Source organism: Neovison vison, chromosome 8 (genome assembly GCF_020171115.1).
Source record: "Neovison vison isolate M4711 chromosome 8, ASM_NN_V1, whole genome shotgun sequence".
Lineage (NCBI taxonomy): Eukaryota > Metazoa > Chordata > Mammalia > Carnivora > Mustelidae > Neogale > Neogale vison.
Genome location: NC_058098.1, coordinates 73,704,545 through 73,721,828, shown reverse-complemented (window position 1 = coordinate 73,721,828; position 17,284 = coordinate 73,704,545). Strand labels below are relative to the sequence as shown.

Below are 17,284 nucleotides of genomic sequence, written 5' to 3'. Positions count from 1 at the left end.
GACATAAGTTAACAGATAAAATGCCTGGCACATAATAAGCATTTACTGGCCCCCAACTTCTTTCTTCCTATCAAATCAAGGGCTACCGACCACAATTCTTAACTCCTTGTTCAGGGTACTATTCATTACACTCCATGTTGCATAGATAGCACTGTTTTGAACTGAGAATATTAAGTGCATTTTTAAAAACCTTATCTTCCAAAATCAATCTCTTCACATTTTCAATAATGCAAGAAAGGAGCTTCAAGTTGGCCCACAGAGATTTTTATGAACCAAAGGGTTATTTTTAATTGGATTTTGTGCCTGTTGTTATGGAAATAGTTGTTTTATAGATTAAGCATTATGACTTGAGAGCAAGATGAAGCCCAGAATGGGGTATAATGATGATATCACCCCTAAGCTTCTTTTTCTTGACAAAACACTTTTAAAATTAAGAGAATGGGAGTGGAGCTGCTTCAAAAGCACATATTTCTAAGAGAAAAAGTCTTCCCTATAAAAATAGCTTTAACATGATATATTCTTTTTTCAAAGATCAAAACTAAGAATGACCCTCACTGCCAGTAGGATGCTAAGATTCTGCAGAGTTATTAAAGCGCTGCTTTCTTCGCTGTTGAAACTAGAAAGAGTCCCTTTGATCGTGGAACTTGCTTTCAACATTTGGTCTCAAAGCTTTTTTTTTTTTTTTTTTTAGTTGCTGAACTAAGAGGCTTCCTCTAGTTTTTTACTGATCAATCTCTAAAAACTGTTCTGTCTAGACTCGTTTTTATTCATGTAACCGGATGTATAATTTAACTTTTCTAAAGAAACAAAAAGAGATTATTTCTAATCTTAATGATGGTTTCTTTTAAAGACATGAAATAGTTCGCCCTGCAAAATTTAGCTTGCCTTACCTGTTTGTTTTAAGCCCCAGAGAAACCCCAACCACAGAAGGCAGAACTTGTACCTGTTACATCCTAAGAGAGAACTCAGGATAGCCAGCAGTACCGAAAGCAAACAATGATGTTGTTGGATGGACTATGGAGGTTCTTCTACTTGATTCTATTACTTTCTTCTTTTCTTTTCTTTTTTTTTCTTTTCTTTTTTTCTTTCCTCTTTTCTTTTTTCTTTCCTTTCCTTTTCTTTCCTTCTCTTATATTTTCTTTCCTTTTCCTTTTTTTTTTTTCTCTTTCTCCTTCTTATTGGCCTTTTCTATGTCCTCTTATGAGTCTTGGACATTGATTGGTTTTGCTGGTAGAATTTGGTTGAAGAAATTATGAACCCAAGACTGATCCTGAGTCAGCTGAAAGTCATGAAACTCAATGATGCCATGTCTTCCATTATTTTAGCATACCAACACTTTTCAGTACTTGGAAAACGAGGGCGCGGAGAGGAAAATCCATCCCCAAATAACATATCTTTAAAAACTTTACTTTTTTCAGTGAATCATAGTGTCAGATTAGTGGAAATACTTTTTTAATTAAAAAATTTCCAGGCATATTAATTTTTTTCATTGCTTTGTTTTTAAATAGAAGAGGGATGTTTGTCTAACTTTGTCCTTTCAGTGATTTCCATAAAACAACTTTCTGAAATGATTGGTCTCTTCTAAGCCCATGTAAATCCATTTGTAATTGATTTGTATGGATTTACATAGATTCACCGGCAGCTCCTTTCCTAGGTGGTTATGTTTCTGCCTTTTCTCTTTTGGTCCTCAGCTGGGAATCCCTACCCACTAGCGCTATTAAACTCACTTTTCTTTGTTCCTTCCCACCCAACACTTGGACCTTTATTGGCTGTGACTTTTTTCCTCACTTCCCACAAGTCAATACCTTTATCTAAATCCACTCCACTGGACTTAGGTTTTAGACACAACATTCTATAAGCCTAAGAAATGGGGGGACATCGGAAGTCCGTGATACAGGACTGAAGAGCAGTCATCACACAACTCGGTGCCCGAGGCAGTCTCCTCACCGGGATCTAATCAGCTAGTTGCTGCACCTGAAGCTTAGGATCCGCTCTCTCCCCGAAGTCAGAGGCTACAACTCTGCTGTCAGCTTCATTAGTAAGAAAGCCATAACTGCAAAGATCAGAGAATTCCTTGGGAAAAACAATAACCACCACAGTAACAACAAACAAGTGTGCGCAAATTTGGGAGGCTTCCCGATGCTGTATTGACTGTGCCTATTTATGACAACAAGGTTCATTCCCTTGTCTGATCAATGCATAATGTTAAAGATCTTCTTAAAGTGTCACACCTGAATGTCTGTTAACTTGTCATTTTCCTTGCTTGCTCTGACTCTAATGGGCTTGAAAATTGATCCAGCCAGTCTCTCCTCTCTCTCTCTCTCTCTCTCTCTCTCATTTCTTTCTCTCTTGTCTCTCCTCCCTCTCCCGTGCTCTCCCCCACCCCTTACTTTGTCTCTTTCTCTCACTCTCTGTGAGGTTCATTTGCTTGACTGATTCTGAGTGTCCATAACGACTGTTTGGCATATTCTACAGGCAAAGGTCCCGAGACCCTTTTTGCCGGCTATAACCTCAATGATAACGAATGGCACACGGTGCGTGTGGTCCGTCGGGGAAAAAGTTTAAAGTTAACCGTGGATGACCAACAGGCCATGACAGGTAAATCCCCCGTTTCCATTGCTTTTTCTTTTGCTGAAGCTTTAGTCCTTCCCGTTTCTTACAGGGAACTGTGAAAACCAACCACACAACTTGATGCTGATACACACAGTTCATTTTTTTGTTCCAATTTTTCCAGCAACAGTGCTGTTCAGTAAGCACCATGTTAAATGTTTTTTTTTCTCTCAAATGAGCAATACTTTCATGTCATGTTCTTTCCTGTTTAATAATTCAAGAGGATGTCATATATTTCAGTGCTGCGGCTTGATAAATATCTTAGGGCCTTATAAAATATTGAAGTCATTGTTTACATGCCAATTTCTGTTCAATTTCTTTGTTTTTTAAATATTTGGGTGATGAACAGCAGCAAGTTACACTTTTTAGTGTCTGGGGAAATTGATAGATATGCTGGCATTCTGTCGGGTGAACCACTTTTTCATTATAAGCTGTAATAGATCATTTCTGATCTATTTACCTCAGTCGGTTAAACTCTAATATTAAAGATGCCATGTTCAATCCTTGGTATGCAGATTCCTCACTGAGGTGAACTGTGTAAAATCCACCCCAGAGACTTAGGGAAACCAAAAGAAAGAGGAATTGGTGCACCTTTGTTCTCTCTGCTGAAAATAACTCCAAGCACATGACCCGCTGGGATATTAACTCTTTTTTTTTTTTTTTTTTTAGAGAACATCTCTAAAATTATTAATTATTTTAGAACAAGACACAAGATAGTCCTTGTGCAGCAGGGAAGTGTGTCCTACATTCAGCCCTGAGGGGTTCCCATGATCAGAGATCGGTTGATTATATCAATGTGGAAATAACATGTGTGGGATTTTAACTTTTGAGAGAATCGTTTCTGAATTCAAATGAACCAAACTACCAAATTTTAGCTGTCTTGACTATCTTACATTTCAATAGCCCTTTATGGCTTTCCAGAACTTTTTTCTACATGTAGGTGCAGTTTAATTTCAGAAGCACCTGAAGGGCTTTAAAAGGACCAGTTCCTGGCCTGACATCAAAGAAAGTCTAGGAGGAGCCCAGTAATTGTTTTTCTTTTCCTTTTGTTGTTGTTGTTTTGTTTTAAGTTTTGGGGGCTTTTTATTTGTTTGTTGAAAATCTCTTTAGAGGGGACTCTAATGCAGCTGGTTCGTGGATTAGCACTTAGAAACCACTACTATGTTGTATCATTTTGTTACCTGAGGAAGAAAATCAATCAGAAAGTTGTTAACATAAGCCCTTATTCAAAATTGCCAAACATGAGAAGGCTTTAAGGAACTGTGTGAACTTAAGGAAGGAAAGCAGAATTTTTGTCGGGCTTTGGCAGGAGTGTCAACTGAAGTTCAGCTGGTTTAGGTCAAGGATGACTCTTAGAAGAAGAATGAATCATTTTTGTAGATTAGCATCCATCGTTGGAATAATTTGGGTTTTATCAAAAGGAGGAGAAATGAAGAGTTAGTGTCAAAGATCATGTGCAAGAGGTTGTAAATACCTAGCTCCCGGGGACAAGGACAGGTGAAAACCACAGAGGAACGTTCATCAGTCCCTCAGGGTGTCTTAAATCTCACACAGTGCAATGAAATAGACCGGATGTATGCACCCTCATTTTATAGATGAGGAAACTGAAGTTCAGAGGGGTTTGGTGACTTCTGTGTCTTTGAAATGCCACTGTTGCCAGAAGTTAAAAGAAGACCTAGGCTTGTTTATATTGTTGTTTTTGATTTGTTTTTCGACTCCTGGTCCATTATTTTATATTCATTAACATCCTAATAAGGGTATGATTCAAGGACAAGTACTTTCCCAGATACAACATCGTGTCATGAAGACAGACACACATCTAAAACTTTAACAAGAAATGAGAGTCTAGATGATGGACTGGATGGTCGATGTAAGCAACTCATGTTCTTGGGGTTCAGAAGAGAAGTTGAGGACCCTGGTTCCAAGGATCGCTTAAAGCAGTAGATTATATTTGAAGAGAGGGTGATGAAAATGATAAAATATGTGGGGGAGCATTAATACAAGGCAGAAGGGCTCTGATGGGGCTACACAGACCAGTGTTCAGGGACAGAGAAGTTTTGTTCTGCTTCTTGAATCCATATGGTAGTTGATAGAGCTAGAAAAGCCTTTTGGGGCAAATGGGCCAATGCTGTCAACTAAGGTGTTTATTTTTCCTGGACCTTCAGGCTATTGCAAAGCTTGAGAGTTATTTGAGCGCATATTTTTTGAGCAAAATAAATCCTGTGGGATTGTATCAGATGCTTCAGGATGTAAAGTCGCAAGTCCCAAACTTCAGTGGATAAAGAAAGGATAGAAACAAAAGTATGGTGTAACACATTTTGTTAAATTTTATTTAGAAATAATTTCAAATAAAAAAATAAAAAGCAAATACAGTATTGGGGCTTCTGGGTTTCTCACTCAGTTAAACAACCAACTCTTGGTTTGGGTTCAGGTCATGATCTCAGAGTTGTGGCATTGAGCCCCATATTGGGCTCTGCGCTCAGTGTGGAGTCGGCTTGTCCCTCTCCCTCTGACCCCACCCCTCATGCTCTCTCTCTCTCTCTCAAATAAATTAATAAAATCTTTTTTAAAAAGTAATTAAAAATTAAAAAGTAAAACAGTACTAAGAACACTGATATATCTTTACTCTTACAAACATTGTATCTCATTTCCTTTGACATTTTCATGACTATTTTTTTTTCATAACCAGTTGAGCAAAATTTAAATACAAACTGGCCATTTACTCCTAACTACTCAAGTATGCATTTTCTAAAAATAACGATATCCCCTTACATAACAAAGAGCTACCAACTTCAATAAATGTTGCTTGGATGCAATGCATTTCATCTGTTCTGTCCTCCATACTTCAGTTTAGTCGGTTGACCCAGTGCTGTCTTTTATAGCATTTCCCCTCCAGCACAGTGTGCAGCCTGGGGTCAGACACCACATATAGTTCTCAGGTCTCTTTAGCTTTCTTTCATCTGAAACATTTCTATCGACTCTTTTTTTTTTTTTTTTTTTGGTCTTCATGACATTGACATTTTTGAAATCTATAAACCTCCCACCTTTTGTCACTATAGAGTCACTCATTTGTGTTTGATGCTTTCTTGTGATTAAAGTCAGATTTTGCATTTGGGGGTATTTGGGGGTAGAATATTGCATAGGTGTCATTGTGGCCTCCTTCCAGTACCCCAGGTGAAGGCTCAGGACATCCCTGCCCTTGACCGGTGGTGATTTAATGTAACTACTTGGTCAACACTCAGTCCAGTTCCCCCTCTGCATCAAGAGTATGTTTTCTCCCTTGTCACTACTGAGCTGTCTCTGGAGAGACATTAAGACCTTGAAAATAAGCCGTATCTCACGAGAAGTTCTCTCTAGATTTAGCATACATTGAAAATTTTCTCCTCATCCAGTCTTCCCTGCAGTAGTTACAGAATGATTATTTTCCACCTCCAGCACTTGCTCTACATTTAGAGTCAGAATTCTTTTTTTTCTTTTCCTTGTTCTTTTTTTTTCCCTTTCATTTTCCTTTCTCCCTTCCTTTTCTCTCTCCTTTCCTTCCACTCATCCTTCCTTCTTTCCTCCCTCCCTTCATTTCTTCCTTATTGGTAAGGACCCACGAGTTTCTGTTTTTCCAAAAGTTTATAATTACTTTACTTAATTATTTTGGTGCTCAGACTTTCCCATTTTGGGAGCCTGTGTGAGTCCCACGAAGCTGGTCTTTGTCATACTATGACATTTTCAGGGTTTTTTGTTTTTGTGGGTTTGGGGTTTTTTGTTTTTGTTTTTGTTTTGTTTTGTTTTGTTTTGTTGGCTCTTCCTTACTTTCTGCCATGACAGGACATTCCAGGCACAGTTGATACCTATCATTCCCCAGCCATGGAATCAGCCCTTTGGTCTTCATTTAGTCACAAATGATATTATTGCCCAAAATCTGGGTGGTTGGTGTGCTTGATGCGCCGCAAGTGTATTTGTTTCCTGATCCTTTCAGCAGACAAAGATAGGAAATATATTCAAGTATCTACACATACACCTGCATATATATCTATAAATACACCCACACTGAACTGAAGAAAGTTCCTCTGTGGTTTTCACCCATCCTTGTCCCCGGGAGCTTGGTATTCACAACCTCTTGGACATGACCTTAGGCACGGACTCCTCATATCTACTCCTTTTGATAAAACCCAAGTCATCCACACAGTGGATGCAAATCTGCAAAAATACATGTGCACATAGACATACATATATGCATATTTTAGAAAATATGAGTTCACAGTGGTACCTCCATATTGACATCATTGTTTCCTGACTTCCCGCATTTGGTGTTTCCATGTTCCTTCTGTGGTTGGATCCTTGCGCCCAGTGATGTCAGTAACTCATGTGCTACATCCAAGAATGAATCTAAAATAGTTTCAGGATTTCTTGACATGGCCCATACCGCTACAATTAATAAATCAACTAAAAAAAACCATTTAGGATTAGTTTGTGATTCTCTCATTCCCCACTGCCTAAGACTTAACAGATACCATCAAATGCTGAGTTTATAAGTAACTTGGATGATAACTTGCCTCATTTCCTTCCTTCTCTCCCTCCCTCCTTTTTCTTTCTTTTCTTCCTATCTTCCTTTCCTTTAGTGTAGTTATACTGTTCACTTGAAATATAATTAGTTTTATTTCAGTTTAATTTGTCCTTCCCAGTATTATGTATTTAGCCGTGTAGGTATGTACAACACTAGCATGCTTTTAAAAAATCAGTGCAACACATTTTGAATTAAGAAGTGATGAACGGAACATGAATATGATCAATGTAACATAGAAAATTCCAGAAACAGCCCCTAAATGAATCGCCATCTAATTTTCATGGAAAATTCAAGATACATATTTTCAATTGCATAGATTCCTATTAAGCTTCTAAATGAATAGCTATGTTCTAATTCAGTGAATTGCCTTCTTCTCCTTTCAGGGAATACACCATCCCTTTGTTTATTTAAGTGGCCATGCATTTATCTACCACCAGCAATCATGTTAGGAAACAGAATTAATAGATACTGACATGGATATAGTTTGCTTATAGATGTAGGAACATACAAGTGACCTATTCAATGGGGAACTCCCAAAAGAATTCTGTTGAGGAATCCTTCCTAAGCTGCCATCACGGGTTTCCATAGTGCTGTTCCTGGGCATGAACTAACTCTTTGTGGCAAAGTTACTCATATCTCCTTGGCTGGTTCATACTGGGACTCTGGCATGTAAGACTTCGTTGGGAATCCATAGGCCATTGATGAGGTTTGGCTTATGATCTGAAAGAAAAGGAATCCTTTTTAGAATTCCCAACTTTGGAAGACAAATATATCCTAAGGCATTTGTTTACCAGGTTTTTGTTTAGCATGTATTATTAAAATTATAATATGAATCTTGGTCCACCTACTCAGGTGTGCATGAAATGGTATATTTCTTAATTGTCTTATGTCCATTTAAATCAGCACAATTTAAATCAGAAAGGCTTTGGGTATTTCTTCTGGATTTACACGATAGTTAATCATAGTCATCTTTGCCTCCACTCCCTACTCCCTACCTTGGATCAGGCAGAGGTTCCCTTTGTCTTTTCTCTGTACTTGTTCTCACCAAAAACACTTTTCCCAGTTTGTCCTTTGAATTGCAAGAACCCTGTTGCTCCTGTTCTAAGTGGGAGACTGGGCCTTTGCTAACTCCTGCCAGGATCTGTGGGCTGTGGTCCAGGTCCAGTTTCCCTATGTGTACCTCACAGATTCTCTCTGAACACTTTACCTTGAGCAGAGAGCAGGATGCCGGAACTCAGCACTTCTAAATCCCACCAAAATTCTCTCTCTTCTCTCTCGTATTTGGTGGTAATTCCCTTGTCTCTGTCAGTCCTCAAATGCATTCTGTTCTCTCCTTTTCTTTTCCTTCTTTTTTTTTTTTTTCTCTTTTCTAGAGTAACCTTGCAAATCCAGCCCTTGCAAAAGATTGGAGAAGGCATTATTTTCTAGCAGCTTCCACTTCCTGCCAAGAAATACCCTTTGAGGCAAAATACTTGGTCAGCTTTTTAGAATTGAAGAAAGAACAAAATATAAACTAGTATTTCAGTAAATTAGCTTGCCATCTACTCTTTCTCAAAATTGCCCAAGGCTTTAGAGCAGAAACTTGATTTTATCCTCAGTAGGAGTTGATTTTTTTTTTCAGTAGTAAAAACCAATATAGTCTTTCTCAGAGTTTTAAAATGAATGGGAATATAAGCCAAGTAAATATTGATGATTCATACAAATTATGTATTTCCCCCAATCCCCTCCAAAGGAAAAAGCCTACCTCACCTTTTTTTTTTCCAAGCTCCCAGCATCTTGCTGCACAGAGCTAAAGACTGTTTTATTTTCACATTAATTTACCTTTAACTGGTGAATTTTCATCAAGGTGATTCATATTTGGGAGATTAGGTTTTGTGGAGATCTCACAAAAGCCAACAATTCATAAGAATAAAAAAGGTTTGATTTATGAAGCATGGAAAAAGTTTCCAAAGTGGGCAATGGAAACTTGCCACTAAGGCTTAAATTTAGAAATGGAATTTTTTTCAAACACTCCAGTGGCGACTTGAAGCCAACCATGAGTCAGGAAAGCAATGGCTTTTTGGTTGGTCGGTTGGTTGGTTGGTTGTGTGTGGGTGTGTGATGAAGTTTTAGAATACAGGTGAGGTTCAGTGGGGTGAGGTCCAGAGTCGATGATCAAGAAGGAATTCTTGAGATGTCTTTGGTGCAAAATAGTGGTTTGTTAAAGCACAGGACAGGACCCATGGGCAGAGAGAGCTGCTGCCCCGGGGTTGTGAGGGGTGGCATGTTTTGTAGGATGGGGTTGGGGAAGGTAAGGAAAAAGGGAGATTTCAATAGAACTTTCATGTGCTACAGAGGACCTATAAGATACCAGATGCCTTGAGGTGTTGTCATTGTCCAGGTTTTTTTCCTTTAGCAAGATATTGACATTAAGATAGTTAATGTCTTAGATTCCTGAAGAATGTCACATATGTCCCACCCAGGAGTGGGAGTGGAAGAAGGTTGCAGGGTGTCAGCTTTTGCTTTGTCCTCAACCAGCCTTCTGTTCCCTTGTCGTGTGTGTGTGTTTGGGTTTGGGGTTTTTTTTTTTTTTTACTAAATTTTACAGCAAGCCAGGAATCACTAAACAGGAAAAAATTTAAAGGAAAGCACTAGACACTCTTCATGCATTTCTTCCTACATTTGACCTCATCTTTAAATTAGAGTTAAACATACTGTTAAGCCTTGAACACAGCACTGTGCATACTCAGGCCATTCATTCTTGGGAATGTCTGTACCTCACCTAGGGCCGTGAGGCCTGGCAGCCTTTGCCAGTAAAGAAACTTAACAAGGGAGGGAGTCCCTAGGCCTTAGAGATGAAAGGATTCTACAGGCTATATGGGATTCCTTAGGTTTCAACTCCTCACTTACTCTGTCTAAAAAATCTGGAACTCTGTGTTTTGTATGTGTGTGTATATGATAGCATGTCTTTCTTTGACCGACATTTACCGTGTGTGCAGCTACTCAAGCCAGCAAGCTGGGCATCATCATCCAGTAATGGAGTTAACCCGAGTTCACTCCTTGATGCCTTACAGATGGTGACGACACCAGGTGGAGTTGTCACAAAGCAAACAATATTTGTGACAAAAAGAGAGGACGAAGAATAATTTCCAAGCCCGTGACTTCCTACACAGGAGGAGAGAGGTTCCTTTTATTTAGGGGTAGGAATGATGTTCAAACAGGCGAACGTTGTCGTCATCCCAGGCAGAAGCTTGCTCAAGTGTACTTAGAAGGCATACCTAGACCTGCATCATCAATTATGTTAATGACACTCGGGCTCCTCCTTGGGCGGAGACTGTAGCATTATAATGAAGCAAAGGTCACTGTCCGACAAGGGAATGGGATCCGGACAGGGTCCAAAATTGCTATAAACTGAGTAGAGTCTTGGGCCCTCATCTCAGGTAAGGAATACAGGGTCTTGCTTACTTTTGAAATAGCGCTGTGAGTTTTTACCACTGATTTATTGTCTCTGATATGGTTAGGCTATTTCCAGGCTGGTAGAGACCATTAGCTTTTGCATTCACTTTTTTTCCCTTGAAATCCTTAGCTATGGACGCTTCTGCATTTCTTCGTAATACTGACACCTCCTAGGAAGTTCTGTGGGGAGTGTGTTTGGGCAAGTAGAGCTAAAAGGACTTCTCTCTTATGTCATGGAAGCTGTCTCTCATTTTTCTTTTGCTGGGGACCCCCTAACTTAAAATTTCCCTCCTCTCCGCTACCTGTTCATTATTGGTAAATCCTGCAGATTATATCTGCAAAATTATCTCACTTCATACATCTTTTTATTTCCATTTCTGCTCTATTTTACTTCAAATTGTCTCCAATTTTTACTATATTAGAGAGATTGAGCGCACACACAAACACCAACTCATGGCTTCTGCCTGGCCCCCCCACCTCGTGCTGGCGAATGTAATCAGGAGGCACTGTGCCTGATTATCTGGCTCCTGACTCTCCTCCCGATTTCCCGTGAGCCACTAATTTCACTTACCCTGAGTCTCCAGCCACACCCTCTAGCTCTTTTTCACGTGAAAGCTTGTGTTTCTCTGGTTCCCCTTCCTGGAGTCCACCTCCCCGTTCTGCTTCTCCAGCTCTCAGCATGTGTTTCTTTTTTTAATCTTCAAATTTTACTTAAACATCAACTCAGGCCCCCATTCCATATTTACTGACACAACTCCCCGATTATCAAATTCGAAACAAGTTTTTATCTTTTTTTTGGTTTTGTCATATATATTTTATCATTTCCTTACCTCTTCTTGTCTGTCTTTCCCCCAATATACCATAAGTTTTACAAAAACAGGAGCCAAGTCTGCTCCTCATGATACTATTTCTTCATTTCCTAACACAAAACACCTGACGCATACATATATCTACACCACACGCACAATAACTTCAAGTGAATTAAGTTGATATAGGGCTGAGGGTTATTTTGTTCTGCAGCGGCAATATAGCCCCACTCTGAACAAGATTAAACATACAATGGCTGATGCTATTATCTCCTTGGGTATAAAGATTTGGTTTGCATGGTAGGACTTCTGTGTAGACACATGGTCCAGTGGTCGATTTTCATTAGAGATCATTGTCAGTCGGGTATACCCATACCCTTTGGTCAGAGGCATTTTGCTAACTTCAGATTCTCTTCACTCCATCTCTAAATGCTTGGAAACTTAAAAAATCTTTCTCCTTTAATGTCCTTTATTTTTTCATAATCAATATATGTGTCTAATAGTAGAGGTGGTTACATTACTACCAGAGGATTAAACTCTGGAGTAAATTCTGAGAGAAAAAAAAGAAATGTTTAGAAGGCAGCAGTTAATGTCTTCTTAGTCAGTGGATAATGGCTTTTTGGTGCTAATTTTCCCTCGCGAGCAAGCGTATCTGCCATTACTGTCAATGCGATTTATATATGCTTATTAAAAAAAGAAAAGACTCTTGAACATGGGCCATAATGATTTTTCTTGTAACTGGGCCATGGTTGCTCCCAAACTGTTTTACTACCTTTTTATTATTTATGATCTGCATACATATTCTATTCCTTTGAGAAAAGAAAACAGACATCACTTGTTATTTTTATCACTGAACTTCTCCGTCCTGCTAAGCAAAATGCGCTTCCATGTTTCAGAGCTATCAAGAACTTGACAGTTTGAGATAATATTTAATTTTAAGCACTTGAAATTTGGGGGAGGGGGTGCTGGGGGTGGCGTTTCTTTACTATCTGTTGTCTCACTAACGGAGCTTTTAAGAAAAAACCGTTGACAGTTTCAGGCTTGAGGTAGGTTCATTGAGTTAAGACTCAGATTTTAACATAATGAAATAGATAAAAAGACAAAGTAGTATAAAAGCTCAAGTGATTTTTTTTTCCAGCTTTTTATATTCTTCCTTTTATATAGCTTATTAATTCAGTGTTTCTGGTATGATATTTGAAAATTATTAAAGCCTCCTTTTACTTGCTAACAACGAAGTAGGTCCCGGCAGAATTGTATTGAGGTCATTGAACAAAAGAACTGAAGGAGAGAGAAATGATGTCATACAAGAAACCATAAATGCTTGGGATTTAATACTATTTTTACAACTGACAGACAACAAGGAGGCATCGTGGGGAAGAAAGAGGGGGAGAGACAATTATTTATGGTCATATTTTCTGTATTAAAAAGAAGTTTGCATAGACAAAATCAGGGGCAAAAAAAAAAAAAAAACCAAAAGACAAAAAAAAAACAAGTGATAGCTGAAAAGAGAACAAATCAAGGGATGGCGGGAATGCTGTTACCAGGATCAAGGATTAGTAAAGAAGTGTGGAAATTAAGCGGAATTAAGTACAGCTCAGGGGAGAGTTTTTTATACCAATGAGTTTATAAGCATCAAAATCAATTATGTATGTAGACAGTTTTTCTTGCACAAGAATAAGCATGTCTTTTATGTTTCACTAGCATTTCCTCAAAATGCCATCTAATATTTTACTGTCTTGACTAAGGAAATGGAAATCTGTCAGACTGGTCAAGGGAGGCCCATGGAGATGGTTGTTCATTCTTCATTACACCTGGGAAGAAGGTTCAGTGCATTTTCGCAGGGCCTGATCCTGGGATTGGCTCTAATTAGTATTTTCATTAATATCATGGATGACGGGATAGGGCAAGCTCGATAAATTTTCCAATTATGCCAAATTGAGTAGTGAAACTAGCACCTGGAAGAACTTGATTGCAATTTAAATGACCTTTTTGAGTTTCAGAAGAAAGCAAATGGCAGTTTAATTAGACAAGAGCAAGATGCTGGGAGCGAATCACTAGCAATGATAAGAGTACTTTATGTTGTACACTGAGAAACAGGTTCACATCTTTGTTTATTTTACCTTCAACAGTAAGATAGGTTACAGTAATCACCTTAGAAGTGAAGCTGGGATTAGGATGGGCTTTCATGGGGTTGACAGAGTAATTCGGTGGGATGCAGAGGCATGGGGGCTGAATTGAAAAGTTAATCAATAAATAAATCTGCAACCAAACTTCATTCTAGAGTGTTTAAAAAATAATTGTGCTTTAGGGTAATGGGAGTTAATTTTACTCATATTTTCAAAATTGGGCATGCCTTGATATTGTATAGTATACCCACTTGAAGTATCCAAAACATAAATGCAAAGAAAATGGCATGCGTCCAGAACAAATCAACGGAAACTTGGCAGTGGATGGGAGGCCAGTGTTCGGAAAGACTGTGGGAATTGTTCAGCACAGTAAAGGGAAGGTGAAACGTGCATATTTAACTGTAGACACATTTTCATGGTTCATTGTTGGAAGAATTGTCAGCAGCCCTTCATTTTAGCTATTGAGTATCAGAAAATACACAATCTTTTTTTTTTTTCTTTAAAGATTTTATTTATTTATTTGACAGAGAGAGAGAGAGAGATCACAAACAGGCAGGCAGAGAGTGAGGGGGAAGCAGGCTCCCTGCCAAGCAGAGAGCTTGATGCGGGGCTCGATCCCAGGACCCTGAGATAATGACCTGGGGCAAAGGCTTAACCCTCTGAGCCACCCAGGTGCCCCCCCTTTCTTTTTCTTGAAGAGCATTTCTTTCCTTCTTTTTTTTGTTTCTTCTTAAGGATTTTATTTATTTGACAGACAGAGGTCACAAGTAGGCAGAGAGGCAGGCAGAGAGAGGAGGAAGCAGGCTCCCCAAGGAGCAGAGAGCCCGATGTGGGTCTCGATCCCAGGACCCCGGGATCAAGACCTGAGCTGAAGGCAGAAGCTTTAACCCACTGAGCCACACAGGTGCCCCTTGAAGAGCTTTTCTTTATAAAGAAATGCACATCCTCACCAAACTGGAATGTATCACTTTCCAATGGGTTGACTTAGGACAATAATCATTGCCCTTAATTCCTCCCTTTTTCTTCCTTCTTCCCTCCCTTCTTTCCTTTCTTTCTTCATCCTTCCCTCTTTTTTCTTTTCCTCTCTCTCCTTCCCTCTTCCCCTTCCTTCTTTTTTCTCTATTTCTTGCCTCCTTTATTTCTTACACTTTAAAAATTCTGTAACTTTGCCTACTGAAGGTTATTTTTGTTAAGGTTATAATTTGGACAGAGATTAAAACCTGACCTAAGAAAGTTAAGTATCGTTAAGTATCCAGCTTCACCTTTTAATATCATTGCCATGTTTGTACTGTATGTAACTGAAGTCAATGGGCATTTGAATCCTTGTATTTGAAAAGGTGATCATTGTCATGGAAGTCTCAAGTTGGGCGTTTCTTTCAGGTACAAAAAAACCCCATAGTAATACATTATCTTCCCTTTTAGGTCAAATGGCAGGTGATCACACAAGGCTGGAATTTCATAACATAGAGACTGGCATCATCACAGAACGCCGGTATCTGTCTTCTGTCCCCTCCAACTTCATTGGACACCTCCAGAGCCTGACATTTAATGGAATGGCGTACATTGACTTGTGTAAAAATGGTGACATAGATTACTGCGAGCTCAATGCCAGATTCGGCTTCAGGAACATCATAGCAGACCCTGTCACCTTCAAGACCAAATCAAGCTATGTTGCCTTAGCTACATTGCAAGCCTACACTTCTATGCATCTTTTTTTCCAGTTCAAGACAACATCCCTAGATGGACTAATTCTATATAATAGTGGGGATGGAAATGACTTTATTGTGGTTGAATTAGTTAAAGGGTGAGTATATGTAAGTTCGGTGACCAATGAATAAAAAATTGCAAAATGGACCTCAATATCCAAAAATATACATTTAACACATATGTTGGCTTCTAAGGAAGTGGGCAGGGATGTGGGGGAATGGCTTAAATAATATATTTGCTCAGATCACTTCTTATCTTATGAAGATATCTTATAAAGTTAATAGAAAATCAGTAGAGTCTTTTATACCTACATTTTCATTTACAAGGTACAAATAATACCGATTTATTATAATGATAAGCCTTCTATGAATTGTACACTTCAAATGTGGTTTTTCTTACTATGCACACTGTAATTTTACCAAAGAGTTTCTACAAATGTATAGAAATGTGTGCTAATTACCTAATGTGAAGTAATCAGATTACTTTAATTCCACAAAATCTCATTAATTCAAATTTAGTTCTGTATCAGAATTCCTTGAAGAATTTAGAAGGAAATATTTTTTTTTGTTAAATTTCTTTGAAACGGTGAGGAAAATTTGAGGTCTTTTAATTGATTTGAGTACTCATTCCTTCAATCAGTGAACATTATAACATAGCTACAAATGGACTAGAGAACGTACCAAGCACTAAAATGGGGAATGATTAGATATAATGGAAAAACAGCATGAACTGTTGCCTCAGATGATTATGTACAAAGATTCAGGAGAGTCTTTGGGGAAATTGGGAAAATGTATGAGGCTGGGAGTGGATATCAGAGCTGAGTCTTGAAGGATGAGTGCACGTTTCCCAAATAAGAAACAAGCATTCAAGAGAAAAAGAGGGCAGGTGTAAGAAATTGGCAAAAGATGGAGAGAGTGGTGGAAATAGGGAATGAGTGAAAGGTGACCTTCCAGTGTCATAAGGTGTGTTGTAGACCAAGATGCTATAAATAATTTTCACTAATGCAGACAATGAGTAATCCTTTTCGATGAAATCGTATTGTTTCTTACTTTCTTGTACAACTCACTGTCTGACTTCTAACAAGCACTGAACCACATGGAAAAAAAAAAAAACGAAACTCCATTTGTAATATCTAGTTGGACTCCATCAAAAATTCAAGAAACAATGGCACCTTCTCAACCTTTGCTTTCTTCCCAGGTACTTACATTATGTGTTTGATTTGGGAAATGGTGCTAACCTCATCAAAGGGAGCTCAAATAAACCTCTCAATGACAATCAGTGGCACAATGTGATGATATCAAGGGACACCAGCAATCTCCACACTGTCAAGATTGACACGAAAATCACAACACAAATCACCGCGGGAGCCAGGAACTTGGACCTCAAAAGTAAGTGCACACCAAGTCAGAGTAACAGGCATGAACCCACATGGGCTCCACTCACATGGCAGGTCCTTTTTTTGGAGTGTGTGTATTGGTACTGTTTGCAAAGACTGACCAGAATTTCATTTCCAAAACATGCTTAATAATACAACACACAAGCTTCTCTTCCCCTTTAATGTGGCAGAAACATATGTATTTTTAATAGCTCAAAAAATGCAACCTCTAAGAATGCATGCATGATTAAAATTTAAAGAGAAAACATGTTCTCAGTCTTGATATTACAAAGACGAGTAGGTTGCTTGCAAGTTTCTTCAGTCCCTACAGTTTTTAATCAATTTGGGGTCAAGATAACTAGATACCCAAGGAGTTTCTTTTAGAGCTTACTAGTTTTCTTTCCTTGGTGAGGTTTCCTGAATACTTACAGAGCCTGTGACCAATAGGGGTCTGAGCCTGGCCTTTACCCTTAAGTTTCCAGAAGTGAATTTGCTAGAACATTCTACCCCCAACGCACACACGCACGCACGCGCACACACACACACACGGCGGAATGCTTCCATCACCAGCTGCTAAGAAAGTTTAACAGACTTTTTCTTTCCCTATTGATTTCTCAAGTGAGCAAGACTAATGCTTAGAAAACATGTCAATAATGGGAGAAAATAA

The 17,284-nt window shown here is 38.7% G+C and overlaps 1 protein-coding gene across 22 annotated transcripts in view; it reads left to right on the top strand.

Annotated features, from left to right (window-relative positions):
* The window catches only part of NRXN1 (neurexin 1), a 1,167,944-nt gene that overhangs the window by 553,192 nt on the left and 597,468 nt on the right, over positions 1 to 17,284 (top strand). For all 22 annotated transcript variants that reach the window (XM_044263931.1, XM_044263930.1, XM_044263938.1 and 19 more), the window contains 3 exons: positions 2,476 to 2,598; positions 14,958 to 15,339; positions 16,440 to 16,630. In XM_044263931.1, the coding sequence (XP_044119866.1) occupies positions 2,476 to 2,598; positions 14,958 to 15,339; positions 16,440 to 16,630 (696 nt within the window). The remainder of the gene's footprint in view (positions 1 to 2,475; positions 2,599 to 14,957; positions 15,340 to 16,439; positions 16,631 to 17,284) is intronic.